At 48.5% G+C, this 22692-nt stretch overlaps 9 protein-coding genes across 9 annotated transcripts; 4 read left to right on the forward strand and 5 right to left on the reverse strand.

The window, feature by feature from the left end:
- Window positions 1-524: 524 nt before the first annotated feature.
- Window positions 525-2492, forward strand: DFJ58DRAFT_903007 (uncharacterized protein; the record flags this gene model as incomplete). Its single annotated transcript, XM_041394843.1, has 4 exons — window positions 525-746; window positions 856-1107; window positions 1171-1453; window positions 1511-2492. The coding sequence occupies 4 exons, from the start codon at window positions 525-527 to the stop codon at window positions 2350-2352; spliced, it is 1599 nt and encodes a 532-aa protein (XP_041250741.1). The 3' UTR covers window positions 2353-2492.
- A 23-nt stretch (window positions 2493-2515) lies between these two features.
- On the forward strand, window positions 2516-5221 carry DFJ58DRAFT_754193 (pseudouridine synthase). The gene is made up of 10 exons (XM_041387982.1): window positions 2516-2644; window positions 2706-3130; window positions 3276-3369; window positions 3421-3573; window positions 3626-3657; window positions 3709-4054; window positions 4104-4181; window positions 4283-4348; window positions 4403-4638; window positions 4691-5221. The coding sequence occupies exons 1-10, from the start codon at window positions 2600-2602 to the stop codon at window positions 4935-4937; spliced, it is 1722 nt and encodes a 573-aa protein (XP_041250742.1). The 5' UTR covers window positions 2516-2599; the 3' UTR covers window positions 4938-5221.
- A 469-nt stretch (window positions 5222-5690) lies between these two features.
- Window positions 5691-6682, reverse strand: DFJ58DRAFT_754196 (HRDC-like protein). The gene is made up of 5 exons (XM_041387983.1): window positions 6563-6682; window positions 6431-6512; window positions 6305-6382; window positions 6151-6249; window positions 5691-6094 (listed from the first exon to the last, which is right to left on the reverse strand). Exons 1-5 carry the CDS (start codon window positions 6630-6632, stop codon window positions 6019-6021), a joined length of 405 nt encoding a protein of 134 aa, XP_041250743.1. The 5' UTR covers window positions 6633-6682; the 3' UTR covers window positions 5691-6018.
- A 29-nt stretch (window positions 6683-6711) lies between these two features.
- On the reverse strand, window positions 6712-9985 carry DFJ58DRAFT_754198 (uncharacterized protein). Its single transcript, XM_041387984.1, has 6 exons — window positions 9810-9985; window positions 9387-9714; window positions 9100-9243; window positions 7668-9048; window positions 6919-7606; window positions 6712-6870 (listed from the first exon to the last, which is right to left on the reverse strand). The coding sequence occupies exons 1-5, from the start codon at window positions 9817-9819 to the stop codon at window positions 6926-6928; spliced, it is 2544 nt and encodes an 847-aa protein (XP_041250744.1). The 5' UTR covers window positions 9820-9985; the 3' UTR covers window positions 6712-6870; window positions 6919-6925.
- A 115-nt stretch (window positions 9986-10100) lies between these two features.
- DFJ58DRAFT_649297 (transmembrane amino acid transporter protein-domain-containing protein) lies at window positions 10101-12034 on the reverse strand (the record flags this gene model as incomplete). The annotated part of the gene is made up of 9 exons (XM_041381520.1): window positions 10101-10331; window positions 10385-10455; window positions 10518-10821; window positions 10877-11011; window positions 11060-11205; window positions 11271-11476; window positions 11524-11735; window positions 11790-11809; window positions 11863-12034. The coding sequence occupies 9 exons, from the start codon at window positions 12032-12034 to the stop codon at window positions 10101-10103; spliced, it is 1497 nt and encodes a 498-aa protein (XP_041250745.1).
- Window positions 12035-12253: 219 nt separating this feature from the next.
- Window positions 12254-14473, reverse strand: DFJ58DRAFT_175260 (uncharacterized protein). Its single transcript, XM_041379043.1, has 3 exons — window positions 14155-14473; window positions 13651-14104; window positions 12254-13599 (listed from the first exon to the last, which is right to left on the reverse strand). The coding sequence occupies exons 1-3, from the start codon at window positions 14369-14371 to the stop codon at window positions 12426-12428; spliced, it is 1845 nt and encodes a 614-aa protein (XP_041250746.1). The 5' UTR covers window positions 14372-14473; the 3' UTR covers window positions 12254-12425.
- Window positions 14474-15905: 1432 nt separating this feature from the next.
- Window positions 15906-16797, forward strand: DFJ58DRAFT_694091 (uncharacterized protein). The gene is made up of 3 exons (XM_041383426.1): window positions 15906-16343; window positions 16395-16482; window positions 16537-16797. The coding sequence occupies exons 1-2, from the start codon at window positions 16045-16047 to the stop codon at window positions 16471-16473; spliced, it is 378 nt and encodes a 125-aa protein (XP_041250747.1). The 5' UTR covers window positions 15906-16044; the 3' UTR covers window positions 16474-16482; window positions 16537-16797.
- A 92-nt stretch (window positions 16798-16889) lies between these two features.
- On the forward strand, window positions 16890-19387 carry DFJ58DRAFT_175310 (methylenetetrahydrofolate reductase-domain-containing protein). The gene is made up of 8 exons (XM_041379044.1): window positions 16890-17102; window positions 17156-17226; window positions 17276-17408; window positions 17460-18098; window positions 18151-18327; window positions 18380-18646; window positions 18706-18924; window positions 18973-19387. The coding sequence occupies exons 1-8, from the start codon at window positions 17016-17018 to the stop codon at window positions 19195-19197; spliced, it is 1818 nt and encodes a 605-aa protein (XP_041250748.1). The 5' UTR covers window positions 16890-17015; the 3' UTR covers window positions 19198-19387.
- Window positions 19388-19573: 186 nt separating this feature from the next.
- DFJ58DRAFT_649344 (ELMO/CED-12 family-domain-containing protein) lies at window positions 19574-22517 on the reverse strand (the record flags this gene model as incomplete). Its single annotated transcript, XM_041381524.1, has 13 exons — window positions 19574-19665; window positions 19717-20101; window positions 20150-20306; window positions 20361-20507; window positions 20561-20705; window positions 20757-20868; window positions 20927-20965; window positions 21016-21294; window positions 21344-21443; window positions 21497-21840; window positions 21892-21981; window positions 22038-22146; window positions 22210-22517. 13 exons carry the CDS (start codon window positions 22515-22517, stop codon window positions 19574-19576), a joined length of 2307 nt encoding a protein of 768 aa, XP_041250749.1.
- Between the last annotated feature and the right edge of the window lie 175 nt (window positions 22518-22692).

Here is a 22692-nt window from a genome sequence, read left to right on the forward strand (position 1 = left end):
AAGATCGTAAGGATATCGTTGGTACGCGTAGAAGAGGGTAAAGTACAAGAAGGGAAATATTTGCGCGGCCACGCCGTATTTATACTGCTAGGGTATGTGTGCGGGCGATAAACAGACTCGATCGCGACGCGTTAGTCACGTGTTCAGAAAATCAACTAATGGAACTGAAGCTTGAAGTGGGGATCACATTCAGAATTGGAGCAACTACCAAAGAACAAGGCAGGTCTCCTAAACAATCTAACATTAATGTTATGTTATTCAGCGAATTTTACAGCGTACTTATACTACTCCGAAAACCTCGCACCTTGAAATGTGATTGTGTTCGGCACCAACCAGTAACTGTTGACGTACACTGCGTTGGATCCGAACATAGTGGCTCCATGGCTATACCTTATAGACTCTCATGGTCCGATAATTTTGCACACGGACCATCTGAATTCCCCGCTGTCAATAAAACGTCCACCAAATGTTATTACTGACCTTCCCATTTCATTCCAGACTTTCATTTTAATTTCAGTACCAGGATGTCTTCCCCACTCTTCCTGGGCTTTGACTTGTCCACTCAGCAGCTAAAGGCAATCGTGATCACGGAAGGTGTTTCCATTGTGCACGAGAGCGCGGTGCATTTCGATCGAGACCTTCCCTCTCATGGCACAACGAATGGTGCGGTCAAAGGCCTAGATGAAGGGGAGGTAACGAGCCCGGTGCTCATGTGGCTCGAAGCCATTGACCTCGTCATGCAGCGCGTTAAAACGCTGGCGTTGACCTCAGTGCTATTGCCGGTATATCTGGTGCTGGACAAGTGCGTGTGAACAGTTTTAATGTGAGGTGAGCCTGATTCATACGTGAATCAAGCAACACGGTTCGGTATACTGGTCTGAGGAGGCCGAGAAAGCTCTTGCTGCGATGGATCCCAAGCGCTCATTGGCTGATCCGGGTCATCTCGCCCCCCGTGCATTTGCATTGCCCAATGCACCCATCTGGCAGGACTCTTCGACGACCAAGGACTGCCGTAACCTTGAGGCTGCTGTCGGTGGTCCACAGGTGCTTGCAGATCTTACAGGAAGCAGAGCCTATGAGCGGTTCACAGGACCCCAAATTGCCCGGGTGCGTGGTACATATTGTATTACCAATGTCCAATGATTAAGCACCAATTCTTACTCTACGAAGATTTGTCGCCTCAAACCCGCCGCTTACCGTGACTCTGCACGCATCTCTCTTGTCTCGTCGTTCCTCCCCTCACTTTTCCTCGGGCATATCGCCCCGATCGAGGTCTCTGACGCGAGCGGGATGAACCTGATGAACGTACTCACATGTAAGTGGGACGATGCACTCCTTGAGGCATGCGGCGGTCCCGAACTACGCGCCAAAATCGGCCCTGAGCCTGTCGTTGGTGGCACCATTCTCGGACGCATCTCCCAGTGGTGGGTTGAACGCTGGGGATTCAACCCAGGTCTGCATTTCATTTTCCATATTGGTTGGCAATATTTCTCATCTGTAGCACCTATAGATTGCATAATTGCACCATTCACGGGTGATAACTCTGCGACCGTCGTTGCCCTTTCAGCACCAGGTGATGCACTCCTGTCCCTGGGCACGAGCACGACACTTCTGTTGAGCATTCCCCCTGCCGACTCGCCTCCCGCCCGTTTCACTACTTCGCACCTCCTCTCGCATCCTACAACTCTCGATGCGCAGATTGCAATGCTTTGCTACAAGAACGGTGCTCTTGCGCGAGAGCAGATCCGTGACCGCTGTGCTGGTGCAGACTGGGCACGGTACAACGAGCTCGTAGAGCAGTCGCCGCAGGGTAGCTCTGGGTTCATGGGATTCTACTTCCCCCTCCCCGAGATCATTCCTCCAGGGGTTCAAGGCGAATTCATATTCCAGTGCAAAGATAATGAGGAACCACAGCTGGTGCATGGACTGCAGCCAGATGCCTCACAGCATGCACGCGCGATTCTCGAGAGCCAATTCCTCAGCATCAAATCACGTATTGCTGCCATTCTTCCGGCGCACTCGCCTCCGCTGCAGCGGCTGATTGTCACTGGTGGTTCATCGGCAAACCAGACGATCCGGCAACTTGCAGCTGACATGTTTGGGATGCGTGTCTATGTTGCAGAGAGCAAAGAGGCTGCAGGGACGGGAGGTGCAGTGCTCGCGAAATTTGCTTGGTGGAAGGCGCATGTTGGAGGCGCGAATGGAAGCTTTGAGGAGATGACGATGGAAACGGGTGAGGTGGAGAGGATGAGGCTGGTTGCAACCCCGAAAGGCGAGGTGACCAAGGTTTATGATGGCCTTGTGGATAACTATAGGCGGTGCGAGGAGCGGGTGGTACACCTATGTGGGTAAGCGTGATGCACTTTTTGTATCTGAAGCGGACATATTTTGCAATTTGCATCTACACATCATGTACAGACCATAGAGCATACTATATCTTCACTTTGTTATGTAAATAATCTCATTAGAATGAATACCTGTCTTCTTTTATCTATAAAGGTCTGGCTAGGGGAGACGATGAGCTAGTTTCTTGTTAGTTTCTTACTCCAAGTTTAGTACCAATTGAGATCACCATAACCGGCATCTCGAATTCGATCATATGTGGAGACTTTTTCAATACACCCTCCATCGGGCACCACTACTGGTATGTTCATCGGTTTGTTTTCTGGCTGACTCATTCACGATACTTACATCAACAATCAAAGACATTGCGCAGAAGGAACATACACGTAATGTATGACCTGCACGATTCGGAGCAGTCACTGCACTCTCCCCCTGCCAAACGACTAATCACCGAAGCGCAAGCAGGGAGCTCGGAGTCCTCCAAACGCGTGAGGATTGAACATGAGGAGCCTGAGAAGACATTACATTCAGCCGAATATGGTGGTCCTTCCGACACTCCCGCCGCCGATACGAAGCGGGGAAAGCGGGATGCAGCAGGCTGGGCGAAGTCCAGGCGAGGAAAGGCCAAAGATACGAAGAACAAGGGGCGTAGACGGGGGACGCGTGATCACGATAAGGATGGTCAGAAGGAGGGTGAGGAGCAGGGCCCTAGAGCCCCGCGCCTGCCTAAGAAACAGAGCGCATTGCTTATTGGGTTCTGCGGGACGGGGTGCAATGGGATGCAAATGTACGCTGAATTTTGGATTTTCTCTTTCGCACTTATTTTCTTTTCTTGTCCTCTATCTCTGCCCTACTAGAGAAAACATTTTATATTTTTCTCCTGCCCTTCCGCTATCCCTGCACTGCTGAACATGCGTGTGTAATGAAAACAGACAACCCGACGTGCGGACGATCGAAGGTGTCCTATTCGATGCACTCGTGCGTGCTGGCGCAGTCTCATCAGACAATGCGGACGACCCTGTGAAGGTATGGCACTTGCTACATGGTCCATGTTGCTCAGAGGCTTCATATTTCTAGGTAAATCTTGGGCGTGCGGCTCGCACCGACGCGGGAGTCCACGCAGCTGGCAACTTGGTGTCTATGAAACTGATCACTGCGATTCCTGGGGTGGAAGACTGGGTGGCACGTGTAAACGAAGAACTGCCACCAGAGATTCGTGTTTGGGGCTCCGTATGTATTCTATCTCTTTTTCAAGGCAGGAAACAACTTTGAAGTGGCTCAGGTCCGCGTGCAAAACTCATTCAATGCTCGCATGTGGGTTCACGAGTGTCATTTCAGTGCATCATCTCACAAGCTCTTTCTCAGGTCTTGCGACAGCCGCAAGTACACCTACTTCTTCCCCTCATACCTCCTTATACCTCCAAAACCGGGGTCAGGATTTCAGCGTGCATATGAAGAACATGCACAGTCTATGCAGGGCGTTGTCCCTCTAGATGCTTCCGCTCACCCCTTCTGGAGTGCACCCGAGTCTCGTTCTTCCGGCTCTATGGATGATCTCGTACGCAAGCGCATGTGGAGGATAAGTGCAGATCAGGTAGAGCTCATCCGTGAAACTGCAAAGAAGTTCGAAGGGACGCATAACTTCCATAACTTTACTGTGGGACGTGAGTTCGGAGATCGCAGTAATCAGCGACATATGTGGAAAATTGAGGTACGCTGATGAGGTTGTGGTTAGTTGACATCTGATAGCATCTCGACAGATATCTGATCCTGCGGTCTATGGAGACACCGAGTGGATAAGCGTCCTCTTCCATGGGCAGAGCTTTATGTTGCATCAGGTGAGTTAGTTTCTTATTCATAACGTTGCTCTTATTTATTTTATTTAGATCGTAAGAGTTTGTACTTTGGTAGAAGTGCTACGATGACAGATTGGTCACAGCGCAAAATGATGTCCTCTCTTGTCTTGTCTTGTAGGACAGGTACGCCAGGACAAGTCATCGACGAGGTAAGTTTCTGTGTTACCTGATGAGACCACAAAATAATTCGACCCTTCCCGCAGCTATATGGGCCGCGCATGGTCATGGTCCCAAAGATGCCGGCTCTTGGTCTCCTGCTGGAGTACCCAATATTTGACTCATATAACAAGAAAATTACTTCGATCAACGAGAAGCTCGAACCTTCTCATCCAGATTACCGACCTGAAATCGATTTCGAAAAACACCGAGAGTCTATCGATGCATTTAAACAGACCTTTATTTATGATAATATGCGGTGCATTGAGGACCGCGACGGGGTGTGGGTACCTCTGACTGTGTTCATTGCCACTTAAACTGATGAAGAGAAACAGTTTTGATGCGTGGGTGCGCTCAATCGACTCGTATGGAGGTGATGATCTGTTGTATTTGAACCCGAAAGGTATTATTCCCGCAGCTGCTGTTATAAAGAAGGGAGATAAGAGAGACAATCCGTTCAAGGAGAAGAGAAAGTTTGACCTGACGAGTTTCCCTGATAAACAAGGAATCCCGACCATAGAAGACGATGAGGAGACAGAGAGCAAACTGAACAAATCCCGCCTGGAGGACATGGAAGGTTAACTAGTAGTTGTGTTTCCTATCTTATAATACTTGCAAGGTGCACAATCGGTATACAATCGGTATACAATGGTATCTGAAGGACACAAAGCAAGCCTTTACTGCGGGGAATGTTATGCGAGGCAGCGGTGGGGACAACTTGGCGGACGCGATGGATGTGTCGGACGAAGAGCAGGACGGGATTCGTTTTACATAGTATTTCCTATTGTCTGTTGCAACTGTTCCTAATTCCTCTGTGCGACAGCCGTCGGCGATAAACCATAAAATATGCGAGTTGGGTTGGTCAACCTGGTACGTAACAGTTGAAACGTTGACGAGCGAGCAGTCGCTTTGTTATAATTAGGACGTAAGCTAGGAAATATGACATATTAATCTGTGTGATGGTAAATGCAGGGAAAGTGAGTTGTTAGAAAAAGTCTTTGGATGTGCAAGGATATGCAGATGAGTCTTCATGAGCATCAGCGATTATAATTCAGGGGTTCGAGTGAATTGGGAAGCTAAATGATCTTCATGATTCAATCACCCATGTTCTGCGACTGCATCCTTGGTGTGACAGTGCTAGCTTGGCACTATGCTCCGTTCTTACATTCTGGAAATGGGCATCTACATCCACGAGCCCAAAGTTTGCATTACGCTAGCCATCGATATTTTCAGGGCCCAATGCACTAGGCGAGTTGAAGTATTTTCACTTGGCTAAAGCAAGATTTGCGTTGAATACTATTCGACATCGGGTGATCGAGCTCTATGTGCTTAGCACCTTAAGCTTGCCAATGGACAGAAACATACGCATTATCAAGTTTTTGACATTGTTCTAGGCTTGTTATTATTGTTATGAGGCACGCATTCGCATGATGAAACGCTTGAGCAGTGTACAATGGTCGCCGTAGAACTGGTACCTGAATGACGCACAAAGGGCCGCAGTAATATGCTTTACTCAGTCCCCATGATGTGAAACCCACAGATAGAGGCTCGAAATGCATGTACTTTGAGGGTACCAAAGTACTGGAGCAAGTCGACGACGACATGTCAGGAAAGCAGCGGACCAGCAATGAACGTCGGATAACATGGCAACGACCGATATCATTCAGGACTGGAACTTCCTCATCAACTGTATCTCGTCGAGTAATGCTTGCAATCTATCATCCTCAATCTTTACCAAACTGTACAAGAACATTCATCATCTCAATATAAACAGATAAAAGAACTTGTGGATTACCTTGGGATGACGCTCTTTGCCTCCTCAGCATCGACGGGACACAAATTGGCGATTTGAGCGGTTTCGAATTGCGTCAATGCGGGTTCGCGTCGAAGGGTTCTAAAATGAAGTCAGTTAGGGCGAGTAGAGGGTATCAATAATGACTGAAACTGACTCTCGTACCGCGCTGGCAGAATCGGTTGTGTTGAATTTCGCAAATGTCTTCACGTATTCAAGGGTCTTGTTATAAACACTGGCTAGAGGTAAGAAACCCGATGATGAGAAGAACCAGAAGTCATACGCAGTGTCTGGCGCATCCTTGTCCCTATTTTCCAGCAGATACTTAACCTCGGATATCAGTAAGCAACCAGCATTATTGAACTCTGTAAAGTAAGTTGAGAGCCAAAGTTACAGTAAATGCAAGAAAGCATACCTGCTCCGAGTTTAAGAGCAGAAGCATCTTCATCCTCGAGTAGAGGTCTGTGCCGTAGTCGGGTGGTCATGTTCAGCCACTGGGTGTTCAGGCAGTTTGTTTGGCAAAGACCTCCAAAAATAATACCTATAAGCAGACACAAACAATACTCATGGGCAAGAAGGACTTGTATTATATGTTTACACATTTTTGTAATATATCTAGTGAAAACAACCTCCAATTCCCTGTGTGCGAATACATGCAACGATAGCAACGACATGCAGACTTTAGCTAGCGCAAAACAATAGACACAACATGGGGCGGCATCACTAAAAGCGCGTTAAGTAGACTTCCAGCTGGGTAAAGATTCAACTTACCTAAATCCTACGTCGCAAGAGCAACAGAGCAAACTTTCGGCACGTTTGAACTGGCATCAGTATCTTCCACCGATACCATTGCCATTTTGTCAACCAAAATGGCATTGGCAACAGCCTCGCCGCGTAGCTTCTCCATCTTGTCCTTGTCCTGTGAGCCCTCTGGTGGACTACGGCTTTGAGGTCCCCCGGGTTTCCAAACACCCTTTGGATTGAATAACTCTACATTTCCCTTCGGCGGCGGCCTCTCGAATGCCCCGTCTGTGTCCTCAAGTCGGGTATTACAGGGAGCGCCTGTCACATTAGATTGCGTGTTGGAATGATTGGCGAGTATATTTCCGTGTGAAATGTTATTACCCGGCATGAGAATGGATCGAGTCGATGATAGGTTCGTCCAGACACCTGCAACAGCTGGTATGCGCTTCTCAGGCGTGGGGGACATAGACGACAGGGGAGGGAAATCTGTGGGCTGAAGTGAGACAGATGGATTTTGATGGCCGCGCTGGGAATTGTTCCTAGCGGGAGACATAGTTCGGGAATTCATCGAGTGATCGTGATGTCGAGGATGGGTGGCGTGTAGTGTAGGTTGTGGTTTCAAGCCGACGGCCCAATCAGGTCTTGCGGGTAAAGGATGTTGAGATGAGGTTGACGTGAATGTCCTTCGTGAAGAGGATGAAGTCGTTGAAGATGACTACAATATGGGGAGTGAGTCAACAACAGAGTAAAAGGCGGAGTCATGTCAAATGACTCACGGCTGTTGATGATGCTTCGTCACCTGCTGATATCCTGCCACAAGCGTTTGTGTTCGAGTTACCAGAAGGTCTTCTACTAACCGATGAGCTCAGGCGTGGGCCCACCACCTCACCACCAGGACGGCTGCCCACATTGTTTACACCAAAGCCACCCATACCCACTCCTGGACCATAACTCCAGGCGCTACGCGCCGGAGGAGCTCCACGAGGCTTAGGACCCATCGAAGGTGAGTGAGTCAAGTCGCCAGGATAAGACCGACTCGAAGGTATGGCGTCGTTGCCTCCAGCATTATTCATGTATCCATTACCCGGATAGTGTCCATGGTTCTGAGCAGAAGGAGGTGATGCTTGTACGTGTGGAATATGAGGAGGTTGGGGAAAGTAGCCGGACATAGGCATAGGGTATGGTCCATAAGGCGGTACAGGAGGCGTAAAAGTAGAATACTGCGACGCCGGGGGTGCGATTGATGAAGTAGAAGGTTGCTGCGCCGTATGTTGCATGGGAGGAGGAAGTGACTGTTGTTGCTGAGCGGGTGACCATGCGTACGGTACGTAAACGCTTGGATGCGCGGCATGTTGTGGAGAGGGATACGCCTCCATCGTCCCATGCGTCGCCGAGTTGTCTGGCACATGCATTGGAGCTTGCGGGTGAGGGTACGGATAAGGGGCGTAGTAAGGATAACCAGGAATATAGTTTGAGGGAGGTGGCGGCTGAGGGTATGCGTACACATAAGGATTGACATAACCAGGTTGTACAGGAGGTTGGGATCCATCATACGGGGCAGCCGCCGGGGAGGGTTCATACAGGGTGGGGTATTTGAAAGACGACGGTGATGGCGCTCTTGACCCTCGGGAGCTACTTGAACCACTGACGTTAAATACAGGGGCACTCGATCGCAGGCTTCGCGTAGACCCGTTTGACCTTTTATCGCGCACGGCAGGCCCAGACCACTCGCTCTCCGTAGTAGGGGAGCTGACAGATTCGACATCAATGTCGCCGGTACTACTAGTCTCCCCGGCACTCGTTACAGAACCGGAGGTGAGGCTGATCGTCGAGGAGCTAGCGCTCAAATCCTTCTCCTTGCATTTCTCTCTCTCCTCGAAATCCATAAAGATGCGTGAACGTGCTTCATTATACGCGGCCTCGCGTTCTGCGATCGTCTTATGCTTCTTGCTACTTCCAGTAGCATTACTTCGACCACCCTGGCTTCCAGATTCGGATGGTTCTACATCGGAAAGCTCAGGATCTTCTCCAATAATTGAACCAGCCTGTGAGTGTGGTTTTGACCGACCACGGTCAGCAGTAGATCGTCGCATGATCTTGATAGTTGGGTGGGTCGAAGGCTGTGCAGGAACGAGGGCCGCTATGCGACGGTTGGGGCTATATTTGACCAGCATGAGTTATGATACTATAATGTAGAAATATACAAACATTTTACTATCCGCTGAAAGAAGGACGCTAATCGTCTTTGATACAGGGTCAGTCTCTGGCGACAGTTTATAGTAGGCAGAGCATCTGTGCACCAAAAGGCGCTGATATGATGTAGCAGGCATCAGATCAAGCCGGGGCCTAAAGCTAAAAGCCGTCAGCACATCAAAATTAATTCAACGTCGTAAAGGACCGTAGAAACAGCTGCGCCGCATGAGTACGTACGCAGCACTACGTTGCACATCGCGACGCAACAACACCACGCACAACGAACAGACAAAAAGACGCACCTTCGGTCATTGATTAAATTCTCCATCTGCTCACCGAGCTTCAGGACGTATATCCTATCTTTACTTTTGAGGGCTTCGATAATCTGAGGATCGACGTCGGCGAGGGTGCTAGCGCCCTCCAATTCTGCAAAAGTGTCAGAATCAAAGCGCGACGGCGACTGGACATTTGCTGGTTCGGTAAGAGGGGGTGATGTTGAAGTCATGCTTCGTGCGAGACTCGACTCTAGCTGAGAACTGGATGATGTGTGGGACAATGAAGGAGATGGTGATGAAGAGCAGGATATATAGGGAGCGGGAGATGCTGAAAAGGAAGGCATCGATAGCGGCTCTGCATTGCAAAGTACAGCAACCAATGCAATTATCATGGTCAGCATTCAGAAACTCATTCACAAATTACTTGAAAGGGATCTGGAGGCGACTCACGAAATGACATGGAGACTTTGAACAGTAAATGGTTTGTCGGCGTCGTACACTGAAATTAAGGACCTGTCTAAAGAAAAGGTCAGGACAAGAAGATTGGAGGCATCTGGTGGTCTAGGGGAACGTAGGTGTTCAGGATGAAAGTCTAACAGGCCCCAAAATCCCAAGCCCAATCCACCTCTTCCCACGACTCTGACAGTCTCCACACCATCTTATATGTAAGGCGCTTCCACCAAGTCCACACATCGTTTGCCAAAATGCAGATTATATTCTCTATAAGAGAACAAAATGTATTCAAATGTACGTATATTTTACAGGACCTTCCATCAGTGGGACAAATTTTCTGAGGGATTGAAAATTCGGTAGATGTTGTACCCCGAGCTGTTGAAACGATTTCAAACCCCGTCGCTTTAGACAGTAGTACAGCGTTACGTACCAGAATACAAACACGCAGCACCCGTACCCTGCCAAAGCGAGGGCAGCTTTATTGAGCGTCCTGCTCATGCTAGGATCATCTCGAGAGATCTGAAACGCATAGTCCTTAACGGCGCTTCCGAAAGCATCGGAAAGATTCTCACCTTCCAGAAGAGAAGCCCGGGAAGGATAAATGAAATAGTAGTGGATCCAGTGGTGCCAACAAAGGACAGCACTAAGTAGGGCAAATTGTTAAATCAAAAAGGTCACCTCCTCAGCATCGGCCAAACAACCTACCCATCTGAAGGTCATTAACGAAGTACGCGACAATGAAACCGACACCGGTAATAGCAGCAGTCAGTAGCGTGTGTTTGAGGGGGGACATGTCGGCAACGGCGTGATCCTCATCGACAATTCCATCGTCATTATCGCTGATAGAAACCTTGATAGGGGTTCCTACATGGAAAATCTTGTCCAAGCAATTCCTGCAAGGTTGTACTTGCAGGGGATACGAGAACATGATAAGTAGGACGATGGCCAGCTGCCCAACAGCGATGAATATCGATGTCGAGGGATACATGGCGATGATATTAGCGCCGACCTCGATGAAAATCGTCAGTATGCACATAATACAAAAGCGGAAAGCAATTATTCACATTGGAACCAAAGGTCAAATAGCCAAAGAGTGCGATGACCTCATATACCACGATGGCACTACCAATAGAAGTCCCAATAACGATATTCATGCGCTGCTGCGAGTTCGTCTTCAGTTCGTTGAAGATAGGGAACAGCTAGAAGAACTATTGAGTCAGTCATCATGGTATAAAGAAAATCCATACATTCTGGGCACACGTGAACGCAAAAACTTGCACAGGGAACGTCGAAATGAAGTTTGGCGTGAAGTGGATGAGATGGATACCGCCAGCTGGAGCGGTACCTTCTAAGGGATTAAAGTAGCATATAATGACTATAGCTAAGAGGTATACTGGGTTGCGTGCACGCAGATTTAATCACCAGTCTCAATGCATAATACTACGGGTTTGAGCTCACCGACGGAAAATAGGACGACGTAACTCGCGTGTCTAAGGCTGTCCAAACGACGAAAGGAAGCAAGGGGGACGAGAATGAACATGATGAGCGTGATCCAATTCCGACCTGACAGGGCCCACGCAGGCGGATTAGTGTCCGGCGAAGTCAAATCATGGTACAACGATTCCACAACATTGGGCATGAGCGACTTGATAATGATGAGATAGCTGAATGCCGTTAGCATCACCAAAAGAACGGGCTCAAGAACGCTCACCTGATAGATACTCCGAAACACTTGATGGCTATTGCAGCATCAACGAATATGGCAGCTTGCGGAAATGTAAGCTGTGCAATCGCAAAAAAGGAGCTGCTTCTATGCGGCGCGCGTCTAGCCGATAGCGAGAGTAGGTACAGACCGAAGGCGCCAATACAACCGGAGAATATACATGTAAGGATTCCTGGTATAATACCAGAAGACGCCATAGCCTGATGACGTCAAATGAGCCCATGGAAACACCCTGCAGGTCTGCGGAATCCTACCAAAGGAAAGGTGAGCATGCCTGCATGCAAACTAATCAGTCTCAAGAAACTATTATCGAACGAAAGCACTCACCGCTGCCCATGATTGTATTTGTGAGGTTGCTCACGGAGCTCAGCATGCTGGCATGACCTTGCTTCTGATGAACTAAAGGAGCGGCACCCCCTGCAAGAAGGGCACTGCTCTCGCTATCACCTACGGTTGCGTCAGTCGCCGTTGTGAGCACCGCTCCGTATTGCTGCACCATCTCGTATGAATCTAAGTCTAGGTCTAAGGACTCGGAAGTTGGGCTGGCAGAAGGGGTCGAGTATCCGCTACGAATGGGGTTGGATAACACACGGCTGGTCTGCACGGAGCTGAACCAAGTATTGGTCAGTGATAGGGAGTGGATAAACCAAGCCAGCGTGTGAGAGAACGACAAACAAAGGAACTCCTCCGCGAGGCGACCCTCTTTCTGTAGAATTTAACTATCCCCTAATTGGTAATTTGCCTGACTTAGTTTCACGTGCACTGTCTGTTTGGTGCTTGTGAATTCATAACGAGGTACATAATGACCACTACAGAGTCCAGATAAAGGCGAAACCATATCAAAGCTTTGAAAAACAAAGATAGCACGATGCAAAACAAAACAAAAGTCATCAATACCGAATACGACTATGACTGCTTCCCAAGCGACCCGTCTGCCGTTCCTTCTGACGTGCCTGCATCCGTTGGTGTCGTAGATTCGTCATAATCTGCTTCCCCATGGGGGACAACTCAGAGGACAACGCAGGCGAGGGTTTGTCCTGCAAGTGCGGTGGTCGGAAACCAAAGGGTCGCAGGGGTGTCTTTGGTTGGGGAAGCTGAGATGCCATCTCATTCTCTTTATCGCGTGGAGGAATGTGAGCGGATGAAGAAGCCTCGACTTGAAATTTATCCTTTGCAAGAGATGGCGCGCTTGCGAAAGCATGAAGTGACGAGCTGTTGCGTGCAAGGATGGGGGGCTGGCTATCGTCATTGAGGTCAATAATTTTGGAACGCTGAGATGAGCGCGGACGAGAGGATGCAGGGATGAAAGAGGCTGTGTCTCCACTGATGATGGTAGCGAAACCTGGGTATCTAACATCCGCATTTGATTTCTCTCCGAAGGCAGGTCTGGAAGAAGTGCCCTCAGCTAAAGGAGGTAAATCATCCTGCAGCCACGGGCTGGGATTCGACTTGGATCGCGAGGGTATCTTAGTAGAAGCTCGTGGACCACGAGGACTTTGACTGCTTTGTCCACTGCTACTGCTCCGGCCAGTATGGTTGACAATGACAGGTTCGGATTCTGAGTGTACAACGTGATGCAATAACTTCTCGTTTAGAGCTGGTAAAGCTTGCATAGATTGCGAAGAGGGAAATACGAGCGGTGAAGTAATTTTGGCATAGGTGGATTCAGGTAATTGGGTATCGCTGAGAGGGGGTTGAACGTCGCTGGATGCCAGATCCAACATGACGTGCAAGGGGGGAGTGACTTTTCGTGTCGGCAGCCTCGAGGGGCGCTCTTCAGAAATCTTTTTCTTGTCAGCGAGGAACCCAAAAATTTGCGAGGCACGTTGGTGAGACATTGGATTCCCATAAGGTGAATTGACGTGGACGTGATGCGTGATTTCAGTGGAGGCGCTGAGCTCTACGTCAAGAGAGGAGAATGTGGGTTGATTTGGTGCAGAGGTGTCGCATTCAGTAGAGATTGTGATGCTGTGGTCAGCGTGGTTGAAGTGGGAGGACATGAAAAGGGGATCGCGAGGCGTTTTAAGTTCAGAAGAAGATGCACAAGAATTATCCTCTGTTTCACTGGCAGATCTTCAGAGAGTGACGCATTAAGAAAAATAAAATGCCGCTTACCATAGGACACTCTCAGCCCATTCAATGTCACTGTTGTCACAGAGCTCGGGGCTAGACGGGTTGGCCAATAGCTGTCGAAAGGTTGAGCCAGTGCGACGCCTTCGCAGAGGTCCTGCGACAGGTGGGGTATTGGAGAATACGTGAGAATCTAGGCATCCATTCTCATCATAAACATTGAGCAAGCTAGCGACGGATGGGTCCTGGCGAAGACGTAGAAGACGGGTCTGATCGCGTGGGGTGATGGGTACGCTTTTAGAGCGGCGTCGTGCAGAGTCGTTTAAATTCCGTTTCGGAGTTGTAAGACTGTCCATGGGAGGGTATGCATTCGGGAACTCGGTGCGGCTGTGGACTGTGCGACCGTGTACAGTTACTGTATAAGAGTGGCGTTGGGAAACGCTATTGAGGGTCGCCGTAGATGCAGCCGGCGCCGGAAGAACATTGTTAATGGGATGAGCTAAGGAAAAGATAAGTGTTCGAGAAAGATATTGATCGTAATTCACTTACGGAGAGGTGGAAGTGAGGCATAATTTGAACCTGACTCAGCAGGAAAACGCGCTGAAGAGGAGCGCAGAAGTCGGCTTACTGCCGCCTCAGCATCTTCCTCTCGCGTCGACTGCAGGTGTTTGGGTATTGAGGGTAGGGATTCAAGGTCATGATATGCTGATTCTCGTTTCTTTGACTTCTTGCTCCCAATCGAAAAGAATTTCTTCAAAAATCCCATGTTAGTTATAAGCTTCGTTCGCTGTGTATGTTACCCGGTTTATAGACGTGGTTTAAAGAGCGTAAAGATCGTAACGAAGGGAAGGAAAAACAGAAGTTGATGATCTGCAATCTCAACTATGACCAAACAACTCACAATAACACACGTCTTTTTGGCACGTGATATTGATTTTCGACTTGTCCAAGGCGACTTGCTCTCGTCCGCTCTGGCTCGCAGTAGAGCTGGTAGATGTGTGGCATAAAGCGCACTCTTATCATAGATTACTGAACCAGGCAATCTACGTCCTGCGCTCGAACTGAGCCAAACTACCCCTGTCGTGGACAAGGTACTGCCACTGGCCACTGGCAGAGTTAAATCTTAATGGAGGCTCCTTATGCTTCGTACCAACTTTTTGAACAGAAACATCTTAGACCCATCGAACAGATAATGGGGCAAATGGAAGCACTCGCAGACATCAGGTGGGACCAGTGTTCTATAGAGGAGAGTGAGGAGTTCCAATATGCAGTACGATTTCCTCAATTATGCTTTCGATGGGCTAAACTTTCCACTGAGTACCCAGCCGACAAACTTCACCGCGCAGATACCCAGAACCTTAGTACCACTGATCAATACTACCCCACTCGCTCTTCAGAGCTTGTTAGTAGATGAAGAATATACATCCTGACTATCAGCACGGGAGACCGAGATATGTATGCCGTTTGCTTGCGGCTGGGCCGGGCTGGCTGACATAGACCCTACTTATAATTGTGCGCACTAGACAGCCTACATTCTTGCTTCGGAAATATTTGTTCAAGGTCTTTTTTCTGAGTTACTATGTGAATGCGCTGCTGAAGAACATCGTGTATTCGTTTCGTATAGGTCATGTTCATGTTCTGAATACCCTCAACATTCAACCTGAAGAAAAACGTCTCGCCAACCCCATCATCCGACAGAATCTCACCGAGTTGAATATTGCTGATATGACGGTGGAAGGAATCATCTCAAAGACCTTGGAATTCGTCGAACAAAGCAAGAATACTCCTTCAGCTCGGGAGTCTATCGTGAAGCATTGCTTCTCAGAAATCACTCCCTCGATCCCGTGTCGGCTACTGGGGTCTCGAAGCTGTGCTGCTCCGCGTTGTTTGAGGTATACAACAAAACGGCCGGATCAGATAAAACACCTTTCAGAATGCTGCAACGGTAAATTGTGTCCGCGCTGGAGCGCTCCCACATTCAGTGTTGACAATGGTGTTGGAGCTCAGCTGAAGGAGTCGCTGCCCACAAGTGAAACAGACCGACGTCCCAGGGACAGATGATGAGTCGGCCATGATAATAACTGTTATTTTGACTAGCGCAGCTTGGGATGACGTTTTAACGGGTAGTTATGGTTAGATTAGTAGGTTTGGAAACATATTGGCATCGCAGCAGCCTGGGTGTTGGACTACAACGTCACTTTGACTCTATTACTATCATTTCCTCTTGTTTTGTACTTAGCTCAGCGGTTCTACTCAAACGCTGAGGTACGTTGTCTCACGCACGTCTGGTTCACTCTTTCCAATACTTTGTTTCTCACATTAATTTTGTTCTTTAGCCTCCGTCTCTCACTTATATAAGTAATAGATAGAGGCTTCACGTGATATGGACGTTTGACTTGCAGCGGGAACTCAACTTGAAAGTTGCGCCGTTCTTGTGCGATGCCGACTCCGCTACTGGTCGTGGGCAGCACTGTCCGCGACTTTTGTATGCTAGAGCGAAATTTCTTGTCACATATCAAACTTGTCCTATTGTTATTGCTCATGTTTGCCTCGGCGTTGCTTGGAATCCGTCTCCCTGGACCTCCTGGCACGGGACAGTCTGAGAGCTTGGGGTCTTTCAGTTTACCCCTCGCGATTCTTCAGTTTATCGCTGCCTTGCTTACAATCGCTGCAGCGTACTGGGAGTATCACACAGGTCTAGATGACCTGATGAAAGTCAGAGCCTTTGTTGTACACAGGTAAGTTTGCGGCTACCCAGACTTTATCATGCTGATAACAGCTGCTCGTAGAGTACACCATATCATTATGGCAGCTGTCACTTTGATTATCATGGCCACCTGTATCATATATGTGGTCAATAGCAGTTAGCGCTTGCAGGTGCGGCAACTTTTCGTGACTCCGTGCATCCTCGTTTCTCATGCTCCTATCAAGCGCCATTTCTCGTGAGAAGGAATTGAAATTCACGAGAGTATGTGACCCATATCTTCGTGTCATCATTCCCGCGATATCATCCTTCAAAATTCTTCGCACATAACAATCAAGTGTCGTACAAAACTTGTTTCACTTTGTTGTCTTTGCGTCGGTCGATACACGTCTCAATGAATGTTTCGGTGCATTCTGATACCTCTCACGCTCTTGTATACTACACTCAGCTGTATTCGGTACATCATTTCGAACTCTGATGACAGACTATGTGTGAGACTCTTTTCGTGCTTCGCTGACCCGAGCGGCTTTCGCCACAAGCGGCAAGCCAGCACAACTCGCTCGATTACGTGATGAGTTGGCGAAGGTCTGGAGAAATCCACGCTCTATGAAAAGCGCCGCGGGGAACCATTAAAGTGTCCTTAAATTGTCCCAGACCTTGCTCTTAACGTTATCCATCATAGTTTCCTCCTTTCCTTCCTTCACCAATGAGAATTAGCAAAAAGATCGAGCAGGCCAGCAAAGAGGGTAAAATATGGTGGTCGTTCGAATATTTTCCGCCTCGGACAGCTCAGGTGCGACCCCATCGCGGTCATCAGACATGCAGCTATCTGATACGTGTTCATAGGGTCTGCAAAACTTGCTTGATCGTATAAAGCGCATGGCCGCATTGGGCCCAGAATTCATTGATATTACATGGTAGGCGTTGACTTATAAGATGAGAAATCTCTTTACGCCCTGTGAATAGGAATGCTGGTGGTCGGACGTCTGATTTAACTGCACACATGGTGAAGACGTGTCAAGGTTCAGTGGGCATAGAAACATGCATGCACTTGACATGTACGAATATGCCTAAAGAGAAAGTCGACATTGCTCTCCAGGTGTGTATTCACGTCCGATTCGCCCGTATACCACACTAATATTTATTACAGGAAGCAAAAAAAGCCGGTTGTTGCAATGTCTTGGCCCTTCGTGGTGACCCTCCTCAAGGAAAGGATGAGTGGGAGGCAGTCGAGGGTGGTTTTGTGCACGGTATTGACCTGGTCAAGCACATCCACAACGAGTACGGGGATTACTTTGATATCGCAGTCGCTGGATTCCCTCAGTTCCAGATCCTTCCGCCCGCAGAACGCGACCTCGAGATGAAGTACCTTAAGGACAAAATCGATGCAGGCGTCAACTTCATTTTCACGCAGATGTTCTACGACGTCGATATCTTCATTGACTGGGTGAAGGCAGTTAGAGCAGCTGGAATCACAATTCCAATCGTTCCTGGTATTGCTCCTATTCAAACGTGGAATGGCTTTTTAAAGGCGACATCTCTTGCGAACACCACGATTCCGCAATTTTTCTTGGACGCTCTAGAGCCCTATAAGAACGATGATGAGAAAGTTCGGGAGGTTGGAACTAAACTCGTGGCAGAAATGTGCCGGAAGATTCTCGCTGCTGACCTCGATATCCATGGTTTTCACTTTTATACCATGAACTTGGAGAAGGGAACAAAGATGTTGCTGGAAGAGCTGAATCTTATGCCTCGTGTAGAGACTATCAAGCCTTTGCCCTGGAGACAAGTATGTGGACACCCCTTATCGCTCAATACCTTATTCTCATGTTCTGTTTCAGTCGCTTACACCAAACCGACGGCAAGAAAACATCCGTCCTATCTTCTGGGCGAATCGGACCGAGTCATATCTTTCGCGTACTGAAAACTGGGATGAGTTCCCAAACGGTCGGTTTGGTGACTCGCGGAGTCCTGCATATGGTGAACTCGACGGATACGGTATCTGGCTCAAACAAACGGCGAGTAACATATGACACGAGCCACCGATTCAGTTACTGACTTCTACTACAGAAGGAGGAGGCTCTGAAACTTTGGGGAGAGCCCGAGACATTCGCAGACGTCGCATTATTATTTAGCCGATTCTGTCTGGGTGAACTTAAAGTTCTCCCATGGTCAAATCAAGCAGCATCTTCCGAAACCTCAGCCATCGCCCTGCAACTCGCCAAGATGAACGAACTCGGTTTCTTGACAATCAACTCTCAGCCCGCTGTCAACGGTGCAAGGAGCGACGACCCACAGTTTGGTTGGGGTCCAAGTAATGGGTACGTCTACCAGAAGGTAAGCACCGGCCTGGATACGCGAACTCCCTCTTGACATCTGCATCTGCCATCTGTTAGGCATATCTAGAGTTCTTTGTTAGCCCTCAACTACTAGAACTCCTGCTTGCCCACATTGAGCGCGATAGCAATATGACCTACTACGTCATCAACAAACAAGGTGACCTGAGGACGAACACTCATTCCGACGGACCCAACGCTGTCACATGGGGAATTTTCCCCGGTAAGGAGATCATCCAGCCGACAGTTGTCGAGGCTCTCAGCTTCATGGCGTGGAAGGCAAGTCGCGTTTGGCTCGGTACGATCATTCCTAATATTGTTTCATAGGACGAAGCATACGAACTAGGCGTCAAGTGGGCCAACGTTTATGAGGCAGAGACGCCTTCACGCAAGCTCATGATGGGGATCTTTGAATCATCATACCTCGTCAACGTCGTCCACAACGATTTCAAGGTTCCACAAGCCATCTTTGAGCCCTTTTTCAAGGCAGGTGCTGAGTACACAGCCCAACACATCAACGGCTCTGCTGCACCCCAGGCACTTTCAAACTAGCCTTGATCTTAAGAACAAGGTCTATTTCGCATACCCCCCACGTTCCGCGTTGCGGGTTCAACCCCCGTATGACATGCATATCCAGCACAACTAATATCTGACACCCAACCACACCACTGACAAGAAAGTCCTCATTTCATCGCATCAACTGCCTCAGCTTGTATATCAGCCACCACTGCATCAACTGCACACTGCATCAACTGCACGCATCCCCTCGATATAGTTTCCACGAGACAAGGGATGTTTATTGTAAAAGCCGTATACGAGCAACTAATAGATTGTTTACATGATTATCCGTTATCAAATCTCATCACGTCTTGATAGACGTACACGAGTCATAATTATAAGAGAAAAATACACCCAACCTCTCATCGCATCAGATGAGATCTGAGAAGAAAAAATCGGTATTGCTTGGAGGAGGTCCTGCCACCAGTCCACTGGGTATATCGACCTTCTCGCCTGATAGATCTAGAAGAAGTTATGGATTTCCCTGCGGTAAGAGAGTGGCGATCGACTCACCGAGAAGCTTGATTTTGAGGCCGATCTCTGTCAATGCTTTTATGTACCCTGCTGTTTCCTCAGATGTGACATGACCGCTGTCTCGCCGAAGCATGTTCAACCCATCAGTCCAATCTGCCCACCGGGACTGATCCGATGCGATCTGGTCGGCCAGGGAGCCTTCAGTGGCTGTCAGGAGAGAGAATGATAGGGGTGATGGAGTGAGACTGTTAGGCGGAGGTAGATCGAGGTGATCTCGCAAGATGTTTGGCGGAGATGCACATGTGCCTGTAGCGATCTGGGTGATTGCTGCGATCTCAATCCGCTCTGGTAGATCTTCAAGTCCATTTCGAACGGGAAACTGGACCGCACTGTCCACATAGTGGAGATATTTCAGGCCGTTGTCCTATCGAGCCAATGAGCTTACTTTGGGAAGCACGTATCAGATCCATACCAGTCGTATGAATCTCCATTGTCCGTTTGGTCGCCGCGAAAGGCCGTTGGCTGGTGTGGGGATACCATTGACGAACCATGCCCCTTGAAACAGGCACTGTATTCGTTGTTGACGGACGAACTCCGCGGACTCGCGGGTGATCTTCTCTTTCAAGTTCCTTGATTTCCCAGTATCAGCCAAGAACCCCAAGATCCGATGCCAAAATTCTTACCGTACAGGAACCTTGCTTAGAAGGTCGTCTTCTGCTTCAAGCTCTTGCATCTGCCTGTCCCTCACGGCGCGATACTCGCAGTCGAGGAAGTCGCGCTCCACCTCGTGCCATGGCTTGGTGTTTTCCCTTTGCAACGCCACTTTGACCCTTGAGAAAATCAGCGGTGAATATCACAAGGATTAGGAGAGATCATGACGTACTGGCTTCGAGCGAGCGCCACAATGCGAGAAAAATCGCCTGCTGCAGAGCCACTTTCATTCCACATTCGCAAGAAAAATTGTGTGGCGAGAGCATGGACCCGGTAAAAATTGAGGAAAAAAGGCTGGTATGTCGTTGATGTTGAATCTGATTATGGGTATGTCAGATGAGTTGCGTACTCCGCGACAGATTACTAACATGCAGGAGCGAAAATCACCCAATGCTCTGCAAGTAGTTCAACAATTTCATTCGAAGCCTTTGCGATGGGGCATCGCCTGTCTACCGGACGGCTCAACTGTTCCAATATGACCTGCCGACGATATTGATGTTGGTATTTGTGATGAGGAGTGAGAGTAAAGAAAGCTCACTTTTGAGAACAGATCCGGGTCGTCTGCAACAAAATTACGCTGCGACACGATTGATCAAGGAACCATACGACAAAAATGACGGTGCTCACCAAGCAATCAAGCCCAAGCTCCCCCACTTCTTGAAACTCGTGCACCAGATTCTCACTTGAAAACCCAAGCTTCCGCCACTTCAATACTTCACCATTATTATCCCGCCCATCCTGAACCTTGCTACAATGCCATATATATTCAAGAGCAGACTCATGAAGAGGCTCGACTTCGGGCTCGACAAGTGTCGATTTCTTACGGTATGTCACACGCACGATATTGGCCTGGAAGTCGAGAATCGAGGACGTAAGGTCATCTATATTATGTGATGACATGAGTCGCTAAAAACTCCATGAGTGGTCCGTGAAACACAAATTGGATGCCACGTACTATAACGGCTCTCCGAACGTTGAGCCGCTCGAGTTCAGAGATAAACTCATCCCATTCAGTATCATTGACATGTGAAAGCAGGGAATTGATCAGCATCATGCTGCAGGAATGTCAGTCCCCGCCCTATCTGAACTGCCTGGGCGTTGCACGTACCTATGTAGAATCATCGCAGTATCTGCGCTTCCAAGCCGATTTACGACAGTTTCCAATGATCCTTTCTCCCTCCGCATCTGCTGGAAAACGATCTGGAAACCGTACCGATACACCGAGCCAGGGGGTGCAACTGGGGGAGCTCTACTCGAACTGGCGATCAATGGTCCAGGCGCATTCATTGGGTCAGCTTCAACAAGCTTCTTTAGGATAGCGGTGGCAGGGCGGCAAACGTTGATGAGAGAAGTTTGCGAAAGGATTTGAACGACTTTAAAAATGAAAGTGTTGTCGAGAGTTGACCAGCCGTAGTCCAGATCCATCAGGTTGTGCATTGCTTCAAGAGCGTACTGAAATGATACTTAGGACTTGACCTTATACTTGGTCAAAACGACACGCACTGCAAGTGTGTTTCCGTGCTCAGTGCAAATAACTTGTGCGAGCTCGGAAAGACCCCCATGACTCAAAAATTCCTGAACAAACTTTTCTTCCTGGGAGAACAGCCATAGTTGACATGAGCACCCATGAATAAATAAACCCGACGCACTCTAATGAACTTCTTTAATGACCAGAGAGCCATTTTGAAGGTTTTCTCATCTCGGACGAGGAGTTTCTGGACGATCTCTGCCGCCTCAATATTGGGACTATTGACCAGCCTATAGAGCGTTACAAATATAGCATTAGTAAGACGCCTCGATCACAATCCCAGTATTACACACTTGAGATTCGCTTTGTTCTTGATCTTCCTTCGCAAATTCTCGTTCACGATCAGCTCATCGGTATCTTTATCCCTCAATGCGAAATTGGAGGAGGGTTCTGTAACTTTGAGATTAACGCAAAGCTGCCTGACTACATCATCGACGGTGAGTGTAGGGTCGATTCGAGTGCGGACAGTCACGCCCTCCTTGGTGGTAACATTGTTGGTTGGGATAAGTCCCGTTGACTTGGGACGCATGCTATTCGTTGCAGGCGGTCCGAGAGTTGTGCGGGAAGCGCCAGGCGCTATAGAACCATTGGTAGTTGACATAAGGATATTTACGAGGTGAGAGCGAGATGGAGATATTAAATGAATAAAGATGGTTTATCGAGGCGATCTAGGATCCAATGGGATATTCCTGAGGAGATGGAAGGCAGTTATTATAAACGGACATATATTGCAATAAGTTATGGTCAGGTATGGAATACATCGTCTCCACCACGCG

The sequence above is a fragment of the Suillus subalutaceus genome (assembly GCF_016647625.1).
Source record: "Suillus subalutaceus strain FC151 chromosome Unknown DFJ58scaffold_2, whole genome shotgun sequence".
Taxonomy (NCBI): Eukaryota; Fungi; Basidiomycota; class Agaricomycetes; order Boletales; family Suillaceae; genus Suillus; species Suillus subalutaceus.